The 19,589-nt window shown below is 42.2% G+C and overlaps 1 protein-coding gene across 2 annotated transcripts in view; it reads left to right on the top strand.

Annotated features, from left to right (window-relative positions):
* The window catches only part of EMC2 (ER membrane protein complex subunit 2), a 47,789-nt gene that overhangs the window by 11,146 nt on the left and 17,054 nt on the right, over positions 1–19,589 (top strand). For both annotated transcript variants that reach the window (XM_086608788.1, XM_086608787.1), the window contains one exon: positions 2,605–2,662. In XM_086608788.1, coding sequence (XP_086464914.1) covers positions 2,605–2,662 — 58 coding nt within the window. The remainder of the gene's footprint in view (positions 1–2,604; positions 2,663–19,589) is intronic.

Raw genomic sequence — 19,589 nt, forward strand, 5'->3', positions numbered from 1 at the left:
CAGTTTCTTTATAGAAACTAATAGTGTGCATGATCATAATATAACGTTTAGACATTTTTATTGCATTTTTGCGTGTGCTATGCAGTGTTACATTTTTGCAATCTTCCTATCAAATCTCATAGATTAAAAAGATCTCTTACTCAACAGCATAAGTCATTATACAGTAAAACACAAGGCACTTTTTTGGCAAAGTCTGTGAGGTGTACATTTCATCTCACAGAGCTAGAGCAGCATATGAAAATCAGTGCCAGCGTTTTTTTGCCTTCATTGTTCTCCTGTGCTCCTAATTACTGCAGGATGCAGCTCTTTTCCCTTGTCTTCTGAGCGTGGATAAATCCAGTAGAACTTAAAAAGGATTAAATCTATAGAGGTCGTTATAGAAACAAATCAAAAAACACATGGAGTAGATTGGCAGAACCTAAAAATCAGACTGACTTTTTTGAAATATCCTGTAGAAGGTTTATAACATACTGAGTTTAACAGGAATTATTAAAAGAACAAACAGCTTGAAAGCTTACAGTTTTCCAAGATTAATGACCTCAGGGCTTGAGATTGACCTTTATTGTCCACCATTCTCCTCGGATACGTCTTTGTTATCGACATTCTGTTCTAAAGCACTTCTCTTCGGTATTGAGAAGGACTTCCAGCACCTTTGAATGCTAGAAAATCTGTTCCATGCCACATTTTGCATACAGAGGTGGTGAGATTTGTAGTTTTTGGGCCGTCTTGATATGAAGGAATTAGAAGTAAACCCTAAGTGCTTTCTTTTTTTAAAAAAAATATTTACTTAGCAGATGATCTTAATCCGTTACATTCTTGCAGAATTAACTTTGAAAATGTTATTTGATGAGAGTCACCAATGAATGTCCATCACTTGGATCAAAAAGAGTGGATAAGTGGACTTCACAACCACAGGGACAGTGTTGAGACAACTAGATGTTCCACATTTCACACTCATTTTATATCAAATACACATTCATGAAGAATTTTTTTAAACTTCTCTGACTACATTGAAGATGTTTTTACATGGAAACATTTGTGGGAGATGAGTACTGCAGAACATTATGTGTTATTTCAGCAATGAAGTGGAGCCACAGTTTTCAGAAAGTGCTCATAAAAATTCTTGACAAAATGCCTCTGTCAGGTTAGATCCTTGAGATTGGAATATCAGGGGAGCAGAGACATTAACGAAAGCTGAGGTTTCATCTTCATAGTTTTTCTCCAGAAGTCAGAGAAGAAAGAGGCTTCAGTTCTGGGTTGTCTTGAACGGGAACTCATCTGCAGGTGCTCTAAGCCACGCCCTGGAGAAGTCTGTCTCTCTCCACTGACTATAGATGAAGCCTAGGGAGACTTAGGCTGGAGGGATCACATTTTCAATTAAAGAAGTGAACTTCTTGTTAAATTCCAAGTGACTTCTATTATCTAGGAAGGATCTTCCCTTCCCCAGCAGGAAGGGGAAACAGTGAAGAATGTCCCCATAGACTGAGACATCTCTGTAGACTCTTACTGATCAAAATTCTTGAACTTCACCCTGTAAAGCTGGGATTATGGCCATCATGTTCAGTCTTGGAAAATACATTTAATAAAGTAGCAACTAACAGAGAACGTGAGTACAGCATTTTACAGCACGTCTGCTCAAGTCTGTAGCAGTCACTTACTCGTTTCTGCTTTTGTGCTTCCTTTCACGTATGTTCTCATACCTTATTGTAATTGGACTGGGCAGCTGAGCTGTGCTAATGTCAGTAGTGCTTAGGGAGCAGTGAGAGTATGTAAATGGGTGTCCGAGGTGTGAAGGGGATATGTAGCATCAAAATCAATCAGCACTACCTCTGAAAAACTACTTGTCAAACTGTACTAGAAGACACAAAGTATGCCCTAGTTATGTGGTGATAGCAAAACAACTGTAGAGTCAAATGTGGTTTGAATTGAATTATTTAATTTGTCCAGTTTGGGTCATGTACACAGCTGGCTGAAACAGATCTGTTTCCCAGAAGGTTTAAAGCATTTATAGCAGCTGGAGTAACCTGTTTCGAGCATACTTCAAATAGCAGAATTAATTAGTAAAGCCTATGTAGTGATGGTGGAAAAAATTTTCTTCCAGGATTTATGATATAGTCTAGGGGTGGATTCTTGTGTGAATCTCCCCAGTTTACTGTATGCAGCTGCTTACACTTTATAAAATCGTAATAGAGGAAACTTACAAGAAGTTTTAAATTACGGCAATGAAGTGAAAAGTCATTATTTTGGATGGCCTTTCAAATTTGGGGGCTTTTGTTTCTTGGGAGAGTTGGGATATGATGGTTGGACCTATTGGTATGGAAAAAGAGAGGACAGACAGGAGAGTAAGAAATCTGATGTAAAATATAGAAGTTGCTGCTGAAACAGTATTTCATGAAGCAATTACCATGTATTTTTTTTAACTTGGTGACACAAAATACTTGCGTTCATGTTTAGCACTCTCTCAAGAGAATTTTGTATGAATAATATTTGCTTAAATATATTCAGTATAAAAAGTGCAAGAGGATTATTATCTATTGGAAGGACAGTCAAGTAGTCAGGAGTTCTGTCTTAGCAGAAATAAATGCAAATGATTTCTTTGAACAGGTATGATGATGCTATCCAGTTATATGATAGAATTTTACAAGAAGATTCAACTAACACAGTAAGTTTAAAAGATTTTTCTGAACTGCAGTGGTTGGTTTTTTGGAATTGTGATTATATTTTGTGGGTTTTACTGTGGAAAAGCGTGTGTTTGTATTACTGTATTTGCTTCCTTTCGTTTCTTACTGTAATAATTTTAAAATAGTCAAATAATTAAATGTAATTGTTTAATAATTAATTATAATAATGGTTTAATAATTAAATGTAATTGTAATAATTGTTTCGTGATGAGAACACGTGATGAAATACCTGCGTAAACAGTGAATTTAGAAGACAGGATTGTAACTAGCAACCTTTCCAGCAGTCTTAGTAGGGTTTAGGTTGGGCCTTTCAGCTTTTCTATTTTCCCTGAATATTCCGTATTTGAAGGATCAATGTAGTCTGCTGTGTGTCTTCTGTCTTCTTAATGCTTAATCTTACTTACAGATTAAGTATGAATACACTTGAGAGATGCTTGAGTAGCAGTTATTTTGATTTACTGTCTGGGACACTTTACTAGCTTTTGAATCAAAATGCTGTAAAGCTTGCCAATCGTATAAAACAAAATCTGAGACAGACTGTACTTTTCTTTCAAGCATTTTTTGAATACTAGTTGTGTAAGCCACCTTGAGCTATTAGATGCCAAAATGAAAGTCTAGGGAAACTTGTAGCAATATATTTTCATGCCTTTTTTTTTTTTCCCCACAAGGAGAAAACTAGAAATATGAAGAAACTGTGGAGTTTCAAATTTTTATATCACATGTTGCAAAATCAGTTTGTTGTTGTGAATCATTGTCTGTTTGAGGATGTATGTTTGTCTGTGTTACTCGGTTTCAATGAACTGGTTCTCCTTATTGGGTATACTTCTATGTGAATGGAGTACTTGGGCTATGCATATGTTTTGGCAGTCTCATGTACATCTTCCTTGGTGCGTTTTGAACCTCTGCCTTTCTTCAGTCAGCTTATTTGCTGCAGTCTGCTATTCAGGAGGGGAAAACCCACAGAAACACAGATAACTGGAGTTAACTAAGGTATGCCAGAGCTGTGTATAGATGAAGTGCCATCATGTAAACTAAGGAAACCATTAAAAAACCTTCACAAAGCAAATTGAAAAAACAAACACATAACAACAGCAACTGAAACACACCAAACCAGCAAATTACTTTCAAGGCACCACATTTGAAAACATTAATACCAAGTTAAGCGCTTGGACACCAGTGGCAGATTAAAGTCTGGATCTTTTAGCAGTGATACAACTCATATGTTTTGTGCAAGGGTGAAAAGAACTATTTCAGTTCTTCACTCTTATTTTTCGCTCTCCCTAGAGCAGTACTACTTGAACTATGTTCTGCGAGACAAATGTAGGCGATCTGCAGATGGTCCTTTGAAAGTCTGTAGTGTTTTTGAGTAGAAGTTTGAACACAAGGTGCACAGCTGTCTGCAGTAAATGTTGGTGGATTTTATCAGTGTATGGCCCGAAGAGTTTGAGAGACGCTAAGTCTTCAGAGTCATGTTAAACCAAGATGGAACCCATCTACGGTGAAGCCACAACAATAGGTCACATAGGTGCTCGGTTTTTGACCTTTTGCTGAAGCCAGTGGAAAATGAGAGGATCATACTGCAGTGACTTCTGTGGACCACAGAATTTTGAAATGTGCATTTTTGGCAGTTTTACTCTTCAGCTGTCTCAACGTGGGTAACGTCATCTGAGTGGTTTGTTGGACAGTTTCATAAAACAAAATGATAGATTTAAATAAGTAATATGCATGACTATTACCTAATTTGGATTTCCTCCTTAACGAAATCATAAAAATCCATAAAATGGTAACATTTGGAAGCATAAGATGTAAATATTAGAACAGCTGCGTGATCTATTGGATTTCTTAAGATCTGAGAATAGAAGCGGAGAGTGTTAAATGCAAAGCAAAGGTTCCTTGCTATATAACTACAGAATAGGTTGGCTAAGCCTTGCATATGAAAAGTGAAAGTTTAATAGAAAGTTTTGATAAATTGTCATGTGCAGATTTCTGTGTCTTTTACCTGTTAATTATTTCCATGCACACATGTGGCTGCCGTAGGAAAATAAATAGTTCAGGATTTTAAGAAAGAAACTGTTGCTGAGTTTGTCTTGGCACTCACCTTACCTTATAGCAATTTCTTCTGGTCTGCTGACACATGGAGTTGCTTATATACATTAAACGTTTTGGCATGTGCTATAAGTGAAACATAGACATTTGTTCACACGAATCATGTAAAAATCATACTTTGCAGCGACTGACGGTTTCAAATAGAAGCATGGAAAAGCTTTTTCAAAAAATTATTTGTTTTAGACACCTAGCAGACTTTTCCATTATGAAAAGTGAACTTTGAGCTCAAATTATGTAATGGACATTTACACTTTTGGATGAGGTTTTGTTGCATGCAAGAGGATGAAATTAAGATAACAGTAATTATTTTATTTCATTTCATTTCTTGGGATAGAATTCAAAGTAGTCTTTGTTTTTAAAAGATGACTTGCTGAAAAAGATGATTCATTTAACAATGGAGCAATGTTAATGTTGTCACTTCAGAGATCTTGTTTCATTTTTCAAAGCATGTAGGTGTTGAGTAAGAGTCTATCCCTTCTCTAAAGAGTTTAACGTTAATGAATGAAATGTGACTCCTGTGAAAAGCACGAATCGTGTGCATTTTCATAGGATGAGAATGGGAATCTTTTCCATTCTCATCCATTTTGGTTGAAATTAAGGCTTATTAGGGCTGTAGCTGGCAGATTACTCTGTTATTAAGGCTGCATAATGTTTTCCATTGTAGGACCTTTTTTAGTAATTAAAATCTAATGTAGTATCCAATTGAAAATCTTTATACTGATGCTGAGCAGTGGCTGAGTTGTTTGTAGGTCTTCAGATAAAGTGCTTAGTCCGTTTCTCAGAGTGAAATAAGAGGGGCATTGTTTTTTTTTAGCAGGGTTGATAGAAAGGACTTTTTTGTTTGGTTTTGCTGTTAATGTATTTTATTGAGAAATCCTCATCCTGCTCTGCTTTGGAGAAAAGCCTTGGATACTAACAGGAAAAGAGCTCTTGATAGAATGCAGCTTTTATAATAATACAAGAAAAACACCCAAACTGGCTAAGTTACAGGCATTTGAAAATCTTCACTTCATGTTCTCAGTAGAGACTGCTGGAATTTTTATTAAGTACATCTTAAAATTCCATTTGCATTGGGCATAATCTGTCCCAGGCTACAGATACGAAGCAGGACTTCCTTGCAGTTGCTCCTCATGGCTGTAGGGCTATGGGAAAGGGGCAGAAAGTAGAGAAACTTGTTTGTTTCCTGAGTTGCACCCCAGTGATGAGCAGGAGAAGGGAGAAAAGCATCCAGAAGGAACTGAGCGAAAAAGAAGGAAGCAGAACTGTGAGGGCGAAAAGAAAGAGGGACAGGTAATGGAAGGTTAGGTGGTTAGTTAACAGGAGAGGTCAGGTCAGATGTAGGGGAACAGATGGCTTGAAGAGTGGGTAGGAGATTAGAACAGAGGGATTTGTATTAACATTGAAGTCTTGGGCGCTTTTTTTTTCCCTTAAAAAAAAAAGCTAAATTAAAAAAATCACATTTTGCCTTGAGGCATTTTTTTTCTACTGTCAGCTTTGAGGCCTCCTGATGAAATGTCTCTACTTCCCTGTAGTACCTGATGTATATTAGTTCTGTCAGTAACTGTTCTAACTCTAATAGTGAAGGCATATACCATTTGAATGCTGTGCGTAACCAAACCTGCAGTTCTGCAAGACGGAATTTCTGTTCTTTCACTAAAGAAAGCCCAGGTACATTTCAGACCTTCTGGAGGTAAGGCAGAATGCTCAAGGATGGTACTTAAAAAATGCCAGAATCTGCCTGCCCTTAAAATGACTGGTAGTCCTTTGAATTAAGTAGTTATTGTTTAGCGATATCCTATGTAAATTCAGCTAATACAACGGCTAAACTTTGATATAATCTTATAATATGAAACGTAATGCCACATTCAAACTCTAGGCCTTTTTAAATCACAAGTTGAGCTTCACAGTTTTCTCAGTATCTTTATTAGTGGTCTGAATAATTCGTTAGGGTTTACGTTTTGGATGGGTTGCTTGTGTGAAATTAAGTAGGAAATTTGCGCAGAATTGATGTATCTGTGTTTTCTATTTGATGTGAAAGTCTTCGTTTCTGGGAATGGGGCTCTTGCATAAGAACCTTACAAATGGAAGTGCTATATTGAATGTTTTTTTTCTCTCATTTGTCTCACAGCAATCATGTGAGGTGAAACAGTACTGACATTTTACATATGGAGAGCAAATGAAAGCCCAGCTCTGCAAAATTATTTAGGACTCGCTTCCTAAGCAGGCAGTTAGCTCTCTGATTTTGCTATTGATTTCAATTCTGTAATGAATATTAAATGAGGAAATTTTAAGCTATGTGTATGTATCAGATTAAGTTGAATGCCTTTTTGCATTGTTTTATCCAGGCAAAGACTTTGCTTTTGGGGAGTAATTTGAATGTAGACTCATCTCATCTAATTAAATAGCTAAGTATTTTTGTCATTCAGTCCATTCTGGAGGTGACCTGTCCAGGAGTGCAAAGAACATTCATGATAAGAAAGAAATTCAGTTCATGCGTTCAAGACTTAGGTTGGTGTCTAACGCACTCCACTGTCATCCTAGTGCATCTGCAGTTTCTCCTGATTCTTCAACTGAAACATCAAGAAGATTGCAAAGCACTTGGTCAATGCCAGGGGAAAGTGAGATAAGGCACAAAGTTACCTTAATTCTAATCCACACAAAATCTGATGTCTTTATTGGGACAATTCTTACGCTGTTTTTCTTGCCATTTTTTCAACTAAGCTTTTAATACAAGACACTGTATATGCTTGGTTAGCTTAGTGCATGTGGATAATCTTATTAACTTCATGGGTCTAGTAATATATTGTGTGAATGAAGAATTAAAAATAGAATTTTCAGAACAAGATAGTGTTCTGGGTGAAGCTGTTGTCTTTCAGGGTTTGTAAAATACTTCACAAACAACTCTGTTGTTTAAGGAAATGGGCAGGAACAAGTGTATCGTCAACAGCATGGTCATCTGTTCCTCAGCTCCTTCTCTCTGTCAAACAAGATAAGAATAACGAGCACTAAGTCTGAGTGTTGGATACCTATTTATCATCTGAACAGTGATAATTGTTTAAAACTCCTGTAGTAGCTGTGCATTCATTTTAAACAGACAAGAGACCTCCCATTAACTTCTTGCAGATTTGTGCATTTATCGACAGGACACTTTAACATTCAAAAAGGAAAATTGCTCACCAAATGAAGTGTCTACTAACGGAGGGGGTTTTCTCAGATAATCATAGAATCACAGAATGGATTGAGTTGGAAAGGACCTTAAAGATAACTGAGTTCCAACCTGTCTGACATGGGCAGGAACACCTTCCACTTGATCAGGTTGCTCAAAGCCTCATCCAACCTAGACTTGAACATTTCCAGGGATGGGGCATCCACAGCTTCTCTGGGCAACCTGTTCCAGTGCCTCACCACCCGCAGAGTGAAGAATTTCTTCCTTAGACCTGATTTAAATCTACATGCTCTCAATTTAAAGCCATTACTCTTTGTGCTATTACTACATGCCCTTGTAAAAAGTCCCTCTCCAGCTTTTTTGTAGGCCCCCTTTAAGTACTGGAAGGCTGCTAGAAGGTCTCCCCAGAGCCTTCTCCAGACTGAACAACCCAACTCTCTCAGCCTGTCTTCATAGGAGAAGCCCTCAGATCATCTTTGTGACGCTCCTCTGGACCCGTTCCAGCAGCTCCTTGTCCTTGTTATGTTGGGGTCCCCAGAGCTGAATGCAGTATTCCAGGTGGGGTCTCACGAGAGCAGAGTAGAGGGGCAGAATCACCTCCCTCGACCCTGCTGGCCACACTTCTTTGGATGCAGCCCAGGATACAGTTGGCTTTCTGGGCTGCCAGCGCACATTGCCGGCTCATGTTGAGCTTCTCATCAACCAACACTCCCAAGTCCTTTTCCTCATGGCTGCTTCAGTCCATTCTCCGCCCAGCCTGTACTTGTGCTTGGGATTGCCCCGACCCATGTACAGGACCTTGCACTTGGCCTTGTTGAACTTCATGAGGTTCGCGTGGACCCACTTCTCAAGCCTGTAAAGGTTCCTCTGGATGGCATCCCTTTGCTCTGGTGTGTTGACCACACCACACAGCTTGGTGTCATCAGGAAACTTGCTGAGGGGGGTGCACTCAATCCCACTGTCCATGTCTCCAACAAAGATGTTAATCAGCACTGGACCCAATACCTAACCCTGAGGATCACCATTCGCCACTGGTCTCTACTTGGACATCAAGCTGATGACCGCAAGTCTTTGAGTGCGACCATCCAGCCAATTCCTTATCCACCGAGTGGTCCACCCGTCCAATCCATGTCTCTCCAATTTAAAGACAAGGATGTTGTGCGGGACAGTGTCAAATGCTTTGGACAAGTCCAGGTAGATGACATCAGTTGCTCTTCTCTTATCCACCAACACTGTAACCTCGTCGTAGAAGGCCACCATATTTGTCAGGCACAATTTGCCCTTAGTGAAGCCACGTTGGCTGTCACCAATTGCGTCCTTATTTTCCTTGTGCCTTAGCCTAGTTTCTAGGAGGTTCTACTCCATGATCTCCTGGCCAGCTTTAATTGTATCCGAGCTTTAGCTTTCCTAACCTGATCGCTAGCTACTTGGAGAATTTCTCTGTATTTCTTCCAAGCTGCCCCTGTGCTTGTTTCAGCCCTCTGTAGGATTCCCTTTTGTGTTTGAGTTTGTCCAGGAGCTCCTTGTTCATTGATGCAGGCCTCCTGGTGTTTTTGCCTGATTGCTGCTTTGTTGGGATGCAGTGCTCCTGAGTTTGAAGGTGATCCTTGAACATTAACCCACTTTCTTGGCCCCCTCTTCTCTCCAGGGCCCTATCCCATGGTACTCTGCCGAGCAGATGCCTGAGGAGGCTAAAGTGTACTCTCCTAAAGGCCAGGGCAGCGAGCTTGCTGTGTGCTCTCCTTGCGCCCCTAAGGATCTTGAGAGCGTCACCATTTCATGGTGGGTGCAGCCAAGGCTGCCGTTGCGCTTCATGTTCCCCACCAGCCCCTCCTTGGTAAGAACAAAACACAGACACATCATGGACCTTATTAATCATGTTGCTAGCACTGCCAGGAAATACACAACTAGTTGTAAACTTAAGTTTGTTTGGTGGTAGTTTTAAAGGGAATTGAAAAAGATAGCTGGGCACTGTGTCTGATGCAGGGTGGAGTTAGGGAGAGGTGCGAAGAGCTGCAGCTGCCGCTTCAGATATTTCCCAGGGAGGCTGGATCATTAAGCTGGGGAAGCGCTACATGGATCCTAAAAAAATTCTTCTTTTGACAGTGAGAGCATCATTTACCTTTGCTAAGTTATTTCTGCTTCTTGTTGAATCATGATTGGTGAAGTGAGAGAGCAGAGTGTATTCCAGCATTTTTCCTGCATTTTACTTTAGTAAGTGTAGCACTTTTAAATGTTAGGAGAGATTTTGTCCCTTGAAATGAGAATCATCATAGAATCATAGAATGGTTAGGGTTGGAAGGGACCTCAAAGATCATCTAGTTCCAACACCCCTGCCATGGGCAGGGAACTTCTTAGGCAGCCCTGCCCTGGTGCTCAGGAGTGGGAGGCTGGGAGAGCATGAGGGACGTGTTGCCTGTTGCAGCCCTTAGCTGAAGGGAAATCATGGTGCTCTCCGAGAAATTCTCCCCTTTGGCTTTCCCGCACTGCCAAGGCAGTGATGGAAAGCATACCCCACGGTCGGTTGCTCTTTGGTCATGAAATACACACGTCTCAGAAAGGACAACGATGTTTATTGGATGCAGAAAAGGCGGATGCCGAGGGGACGCAGCTGCACCATGCTATTGTGTGGTTCTGGAGCAGCAGCAGGGCCAGCTGCACGGTCTCCTGCACCCGAGGGTATTGGCTCCAGAGAAGCGGTGGGTGCGGGAGCCTGCTGGGAGGCGGTGTCAGAGGGCCCCAAAGCTGCGTCCAGCCTCAGTCCACAGTCAGGCCCTGGAGCTTCTCCCTGCCTTTATTGGTGACTGGGCCCCGGAGACGCACCCGAACTCTGCCTGTGGGCATCCTCCGCAGCTGCGCCTGGCCTCTCTTCGCGGTCGGGCTGCTCAGGCCTGCTCCTGCCAGCCAAGGAGCGTCCGTGTCCATCCATGGGCTGACTGTACAGGTCGGAGCGTCGTTGCGGGTACCAGCTGCAGGCCCTCTCTGTGGCTGTTCTCCTGTGCAGGCTGACAAGCAAGGGCAGCCTGTAGGTGCCACCCTCTTGCACCGAGTGCAGCAGCACGTTGTGAGGCTGCCTGCGGACTGGGCAGTTCTGCAAACTCCTGTTCCTGTTCCACTGCTGGATGCAGGCAAAGCAAAAGCAGTGCATGCTGTTGGCCCTGTACGCTGCATTTTCGCTGCTTTCCAGGCAGACGGGGCACTGCGAGTGTGCTGGTTCCTCCGCTGGCCCTGCCTGGGGCTGGCCGCGGGCCCTCTCCGTGGCCAGGTAGGGGCCTGATGCAGCTCTCTGCCTCTGCCTGCGGTCAGGCCCCGGAGCTGCTCCCTGCCACTGTGCACGATGAGGCCCCAGAGCTCCTCCCTGCCTCTCCTCGGGATTGGTCCTGGGAGCTGCTCCCTGCCTCTGTGCACGGTCGTGCCCCGCAGCTGCACCCAGCCTCTCTTCGCGGTCGGGCTGCTCAGGCCTGCTCCTGCCAGCCAAGGAGTGTCCGTGTCCATCCATGGGCTGACTGTGCAGGTCGGAGCGTTGGTGCGGGTACCGGCTGTGGGCCCTCTCTGCGGCTGTTCTCCTGTGCAGGCTGACAAGCAAGGGCAGCCTGTAGGTGCCATCCTCTTGCACCGAGTGCAGCAGCATGTTGCGAGGCTGCCTGCGGACTGGGCAGTTCTGCAAACTCCTGTTCCACTGCTGGATGTGGGTAAAGCCGAAGTGGCGCATGCTGTTGGCCGCATACGCCGTGTTTCTGCTGCTTTCCAGGTGGATGGGCCACTGCGAGTGTGCTGGTTCCTCCGCTGGCCCTGCCTGGGGCTGGCCGCGGGCCCTCTCCGTGGCCAGGTAGGGGCCTGATGCAGCTCTCTGCCTCTGCCTGCGGTCAGGCCCCGGAGCTGCTCCCTGCCACTGTGCATGGTCGTGCCCCGCAGCTGCGCCCGGCCTCTCTTCGTGGTCAGGCTGCTCAGGCCTGCTCCTGCCAGCCAAGGAGCGTCCGTCCATGGGCCAACTGTGCAGGTCGGAGCGTTGGTGCGGGGACCGGCTGCGGGCCCTCTCCATGGCCATTCCCCTGTGCAGGCTGGTGGGTGAGGTGAGCCGGTGCTCCTCGTAGGTGCCATCCTCTCGCACCGAGTGCAGCAGCATGTTGCAAGGCTGCCTGCAGATTGGGCAGTTCTGGGAACTGCTGGTCCACTGCCGGATGCAGGCAAAGCAAAAGCTGTGCATGCAGTAGGCCACATAGGCTGCATTTTCAATGCTGTCCAGGCAGATGGGGCACTGGGAGTCTGCTGCTTCCTCTGCCGGCCCTGCCTGGGGCCGCTGGCTGCTGCTGCCGTCCCTGGCAGCAGAGCTGCTTTTCCCCATGTCTTCCTCCTTGCCCGACATTATGTCCTGCCAAGAGAGAAGTGCAGAGTGTTGGAGCATGTCTGATGGGGGGTTTGCTCTCAGCCGACCGCAGGGTGCATGGGTAGCAGAACCGGTGAAGGCACAGCATCGCAGAGCTGGCCTCCTCCCAGCTGTTCAGGGACATGGGACGGCGCTTCTCCAGCTCTGTGGCCAGGCTCTTCACGTGCTGGAGAAGAGAAGCCACTCACTCTCACCGGCATTGCAGCAACGGGTGTTGCGCAAGAACGGGAAGAGAGGCCACGATCGTGGGCCGGCCTCGGCAGAGGTGGAAGAAATACCCAGGTCCCTCAAGAAGGACACCCTCCCAGCTCCCCAGCATGAGGTTGCCCCACACAGCAGCTCACCTCTGTTACTGCGAGTGTGCTGCCTGCCTGTTCTGACTTCCTGAACCTGGCAGGGCCAGGGAAAATCCTAGGGAAATGGCTCTGGGGTCGGGCACTGAGAGTTGCAACAAACAACTTCCCGAGCACAACGCCAGCACCGAAGGCCTCACTCCCCACTCCAAACCTCGCGACCTCGCTCAGCTGGAGTGTGGGCGCAAAGTGGCCGGGTGAGGCTCAGCGCGCTAATGTAAGCGGCGAGGGATGCATGGTATCGATCCGTCGCTCGGTGATGTCACAGTGCGTCGCTGAGGGACGTCACAAAAGGCCATCCTGGCCCACGGCACTCGGCAGTGCTGCGGCCCTGGCAGCCGTGTCCGGGGTTACCACAGTGCCGCCGCCCACTCCATGCCCCCGTCTCTCGTCCTGTGCTCGGCATCGGTGTTTAGGCCGGTCACCAAGGCCTCGTCCGTGTCTTCCCAGAACCCTGTCAGGTGTACTCTGGCCGTGGCAGATATCTTCAGGCACGTACGGCAATAAGGTTCACATGAGAACACCTCACACCTCCCTCGGAGGCTGTAGGACAAAGTCCCACAGGCTCTCCCCATGCTCCAGTACTGACTGGATGACTATGATGACTTTGCCAATGTGTCAGTATTCTGGTTTACAGTTTGATTATTTACAGACTTCAGAAATTAAATGTATTCATGTGATGTGCATGCACGCACAAACCTTGCGTTATAGTATTAATATAAAATATAAATTAATATATACTATAAATCCTATCTTATACTGCAAGATTAAAGCTCCAGCTCTGAACTCTCCAAAAGTAGTAACTGTTGAGTAGAGTTGCCTGTACTTCCTAATTCACCACGTGCCTTTAAATGAATAGATGTTTTCCCTAGAGAGAAGTCATAACGTGACAGTAAAATGGGTGTAGTTGGCAGGATCGCCATGGATAAACTGCTGCGAAAACATAAGTGTGCATAACTACAGATTTCCCTGTCTCCTCAAAACGAATTGCTGATGTAGAATATGCTGCTTTAAAATCATAAGTTGAGACATTGAAATCATCACTAGCCTTTGAGAAAGAGACAAAAGAAAAACTGGGAAACCAGGTTGATAAAATTTTGGTTGAAAATGATAAACTTGTAGCTAAAAATAATCATCTTAAAAGTGGAGTGGATCACCTTAAAACTGCAGTGGACCACCTTAAAACTCCGCTTGCTGCCGTTCAGTGCAGCAAGAAGCAATTGTTGGAAAAACAATCCTCTGTTTCGGTCAAACAAGTCCGTAAGTCAGTACACTACACGGACACTGCGACTTAGGACGGGGACATTTGGAGTGATAGTGATGACAGTGAAATCATGGGGACCCCTGATCCCAACTCTCAGCCACTTCCTTTAAGACCTTTAGTCAAGACCGAAGCTGCTGTTGATAACAATGAAGAAATTCACACCACTGTGCATACAGTCCCCTGGTCTCCCACTGAATTGGCAAAATTAAAAGAAAAATCATGGAATCATAGAACGGTTTGGGTTGGAAGGGACTTCAAAGATCATTTAGTTCCAACCACCCTGCCATGGGCAGGGACACCCTCCACTCCACCAGGTTGCCCAAAGCCTCATCCAGCCTGGCCTTAAACACTTCCAGCGATGGGGCATCTCTACAGCTTCTCTGGGCAACCTGTTCCAGTGTCTCAGCACCCTCTGAGTGAAAAATTTCTTCCTTATATCTAGTCTAAATCTGCCCTCTTTCAGTTTAAATCCATTGCCCCTTGTCCTATCACTACACGCCCTTGTAAAAAGTCCCTCTCCAGCTTTCCTTTAGGCCCCCTGTAAGTACTGGAAGGCTGCAATAAGATCACCCCGGAGCCTTCTCTTCTCCAGGCAGAACAGCCCCAACTCTCTCAGCCTGTCCTCTTAGCAGAGGTGTTCCAGCCATCAGATCATCTTTGTGGCCCTCCTCTGGACTCGCTCCAGCAGCTCCATGTCCGTCTTATGTTGGGGTCTCCAGAGCTGAATGCAGTATTCCAGGAGTGTTTGAGAACATAAGAACAGCTATGCTGTTCCAAAAGTCCATTTTACTTGTCCTATTCTGACAGTGACCGATAGCAGATACCAGGAGAAGTGTGTAAGAACAAGGCAATCGTATGATATGGTCTGGTCTCTTCTGCCAGTTTCTATTCCTCTTCATGTTACGATTTTCCTGTGCCAGAGGCGGTAACCGTTTTTAATAGCTCTTAATGAAATTTCTGCATTGATTTTTTTTTAAAGGCTTTTTGAACTTGCATAAATTTTGTTGTGTGTGTCTACAACAACTTCCAAAAATGAAATTTCATCATTTATTCATGAATTGGGCAAATCTCTCCTCATTTTTTTTTCCCAAACCTTCAAGCTCACAATTTTATTTGATACCTTTATTTCATCTGTTGCAGCCAACAGTTTGTTTTCTATGCACACAATTGTTTTCTGTTCGCTTTATTTATGGTCACGATTTTAGGAATCTTTTTGCATTTTTCTTCTCTCTAAGCTAAGACTTCCTAATCTGTCTAGCAATTCTTGTTGCCATTCTGCGCCCTGAGACCCGGCTGCTGTTCTGAGTGTCCTTTCTGGGTTTTTTTTTCTATATTTGGATGAGGAAGCAGAGGACAGAACTGCAGTCAGTGTGAAAAATACAAGAGCATTTTTGAATTATACAGTGGCAAAATGATGCCACTGATGTGTTCTGTTTTGTATTCTTTTCTGATAATTCCAGCATCACAGCATTGTGCATTTTGGGTTTGCTTTTTAAGACCTCTTCTGAATGTTGAACTGACATTTTATAGAACTGTTTATTGCAACTCCAACCTCTCCTTCCTCACAGGGAAAATTCAGAGAGCTTTGCTGTGTAAAATAAGTTAGTAGTGTTTTACCCTATGTGCAACCCTTTATCTGGATTAAATTTCAGGGGCTGTTTTATCATACTGACGTTCACTGTTGTGAATGCTGTTGTTTGCAGTTGACTTTTGTTCTTTATACTTAAATAACTCACTATCTTCAATTAACTTTAGCACATCACTGTTAATTTCCTTGTCAGATCAGTTATGAAGATGCTGAGCAGTAGTTTTTAGTACAGGTGACTGATGTTCTTGGTGCAGAGAACTCACTGCTAGACAAGAACTCTTTCCTCCTCTGTTTTATATCTTTTGACTGACTTATTTATCCATGTGAAGACTTTCCCCTCTTTCTCCTACCCTGTGGCAACTTAGTTTCCTTCAGAGCTTTCTGCGAAGAGTAAAAGATCTTGTTGAAGTTATTTTTGAAGTCCAAGTTGACTTTTAAATGGGTCTTTATACATCCACACTTTTGGTTACCCCTTCAAAGAACTCCAGTAGATCTGGGAAGCCTTATTTTCCTCTGCATAAACCGTTCATACTTTTCTTTGGTGTATAGCATTTTTCATGTTTTTCGGTTCCAGGCTTTAACTTTTTAGCCTTTATGACTTCTACCAGTTTGCTTTGTGCTGGTGTTACCCTTTATGGGCTGTTGTTTATTGAATTCCCCCTAGAAGCCTTTTAAAAGTTATTTTGAGCATTGCTACTTAACGCTTTGACCTTATCCCTAAAGGAGCTGCTTCAACTCAGGAGCTCTGTGCCTGCATAGATTAATTTGCAAAACTTGGCCTGATTTAACTGCCTTCTATGGTTAACTATGAAAAAACTCTAAGTCTGGTAAGAGTACATTCATTATTGTGGTTGTATTCAGATTATGTGGTATTTTTTGACGTCTGTGTAATTCCTTCCCTTTATCTTTGTTGTTTATACTTCTGTTTTGATTTGCATATTGCAGTTTGAAGGAAATTATTTTAATGTGTCAAACTCTTAGATAAAATGCACATTTTCTAGAATGTTAAATACTTGATAAAAACCAATTTTAAAAATTGAAGAATTTAATTTTAAGGTGGAAAATAGAATTTGTTTCATGCTGCAGCAATTATACAGACATGAAATTGTTCCTTTCTTAGAGGTCCCTGAAAATTCTCCTACTAATACTTTCTTTGCAACCATGAAATTTAGAAAAATCTTAGACTCTCTCTTGGTATGTTTTAGTAATCAAACACAGAAGTTGATAAATGTTCAAATCCTCACTTCGCTTTGAGTCTACTTAATGCTAATTAAAAAGAATCATGACAAATGGAGGATTAGTTCTTGTGCCAGATTGGGGATTATTAGTCTTTAAAAGAAATAGCTTGGAAAGTTTCACTGTTTAATAAATATGTGACATACTGAAGTACCTTAGTCCATATGATAATGATTAAGGTATAAGTGTTTCTTTAAGATGGCATATATCTTTCCATTAAGAATGCTGGATTTACAGAATCTGCCAATAACCATTCCAGCGTTTTATTTTAAACACTGGAAAATTGATAGGGGGGAATTCCATGTCATAGGTTCTGCATGATCAAACACTGCAGATCTTGTTGCAGCACTGAAATTTTTGTCTTTTCCTTTTGATTTAAGGTGGAAGGAGAAAGGAGATTGTGTTCACTTTTGTATGAGGCTCGTTCTTAAAAATCTTACTTTTGTGATGTGAAGAGCTGAAATGTAGCTCTTGAACGTTACTTTTCTTTGTTAATAGAATTACTACAACTATTTCAGTATGCTTCAAAATAATCTCAAATCTTGTAGTTAAAAATATATTTCTCATGACAATTCTTAGTGGATTTGAAATTAATGATTGAACAGATTTGTACTCTGCATTCTGCAGTTTTTTGGTATCTTGCAGTAGGTCCCTTAAAAATGAGTTTATATTTTGATATGTGAGATTTTTACTAAACAAAGCCCTGAAACATAATAAAGAGTATGAAGTGGCCTGTTTTTCTTGTATCGGCTGATACTAAGGCAGATAATAAATTGGATGTATGAAATAAACGCTACGTAGAGCTTCTGTAGAATTGGTGGGTGTCTGCTTTTCCTGATAAATAACTAGTTTTTGTCTGTTAAAGTGATTGATAGTGTTGGCAGCGGTTCTGTGCAGTAAAATAGTTGGTTTAATTTGATGGAAATAAAGAAAATTTGATGCTATGTGTGTAAATTGTCGTTAGTTCTGCTGCTTTCCTCAGGATGCTCAGTAAGTATACTGAGTGTGAGCCCCAGCTCACTGTGGAGGAAGCTGATACTCACAGGGAGCTAGAAGGGGCTCAGAGACAATATAAATCAGAACAAGAATTAGAAGTTTACAGCACACAAAGTGGCCCATGTCCTGGTTTTACTGTAGACCTTTTAATATATGTTTTTCTTAAAGCATTGACTTGTGGAGTCATATTGAATTTCAGTTTTTATTAAAAAAAATAACCCGCCTAACTGAATCATGAATCTTCATTATTCACAGAACAGCTAGAAAGTCAGATGGGAGAGTAGTCTGTGAATATAAATAAAAGCAATAGTGGTTTGTCATAGTTTCTTTATTTTTTAGTCTTTCTTACCACTCTTAGGAATCACAGATCTGAATACTTCAGTTCTAAACACCTATGTATATGTCTCTTGGTAATGCATTCAGAATATGTGTGTTACAATTTTATTTGTGTGATTGAAAAATGTTAGTAATTACTTTAAAAAAAAACAAACTACATCCTCATTGACTTCTCCCCAGCGGTTTTAAAGAGACTTTCAAAAATGCTGTGCTACTATACATTTTGTTTATCGTTTGAATTTCAGTGCTGTTTTGAGTGTCTGAGCCTCTTTTTTATAAACTAAGAGTTCTCTGTAAATAAACTGACTTATCCTGGCACTTTTGAAGGTTTATTTAAGGGTGAGGAGAGTGCAGATTTCCAGCCCAGATGCTGCTTTATTTTTGGTGATAAGGAAGGTGGTTAAAAAAGGAAATTCTAACATCTACTTTTCTCAAATAAGAAAGAAAAAGTGTAGTTTTGAAGAAATACTGTGGGATTTAGTGCAGTTTGGAAGCAAATAAATCTCATCAAATGTATATGTAATTCATTTTACTCCTAAGTACTACCCTCAGAACATGTTAATTATGTGTAATCTTTTTATCCTCATTATTTGATTGTGTTAGATGTTGTGCTTGTTATAGGTAAGCATCAGTTTATGTTTGTGACTAGAACTAGTTGTTGCTTTTCCTAAATTCATGTCTTGAGGTTACAGTGATTTACATTACTTGGGAGCGCTGTGGTTAAGAAATAAAGCAACGATGGGGAAAATCTGTTTCCGGACTCTTTTGGAGGACTGACTTGCATGCGATTGAAGGAGTTGCATTAGGAATGAAAAAGGAGGGTGGCTTATGTAGACTGTTCCTGTTTGCCATTGCAAATTAAGTTGTCAGAGACATTGGCTGATTTTATATGTTAAACAGATGATTTCAGTTCTCAAGCGGTTTAGTTTTGATCAATTCAGTCTCTTGATTGTTTTTTCTTTAAATTGTGAAAATAACGACTGGATTTTTAATCCAAAAGCTACATTTTAAAGTAGGTAGTCTGTCATCTGCAAAAATAGCTTCTGTCTTCGTAAGCCGTAATTGCATGATGCGCTCCTTTGGCTGTGCACGCTGTTATCCCCACTTTCCCTTCTTTCAGTTTTCGGGCTCAGTGAGCAGGTCACTGGGCTGTGTATAATATCAGCCTTGGGTAATGAGTTTAACACTGCCCTGGTGTTCCCACCATAGCAAGGGTGCTGACCTGCTTTATGAAATGCTTTGAGACCTCTTCATAAAATCTGATAGAGAGCAATGGCAATGTTTGTTCGAGTTTTGTTTTGTTTTGTTTTGTTTTATTTAGTGGTAGTAGCAGTAGTACGGTGAGCCTGCGGGATCATTCTTTTTATATTAAAAAAAAAAAGAAAGTTTAACTGTGCTGTTACCTTTATTTTAAAAACTCAAAAATAAAATAATCACTGTGTATTATTGTTATAGTGACAAATGCGGTCAGCCGTT

The sequence above is a fragment of the Tauraco erythrolophus genome, chromosome 3, assembly GCF_009769465.1.
Source record: "Tauraco erythrolophus isolate bTauEry1 chromosome 3, bTauEry1.pri, whole genome shotgun sequence".
Taxonomy (NCBI): Eukaryota; Metazoa; Chordata; class Aves; order Musophagiformes; family Musophagidae; genus Tauraco; species Tauraco erythrolophus.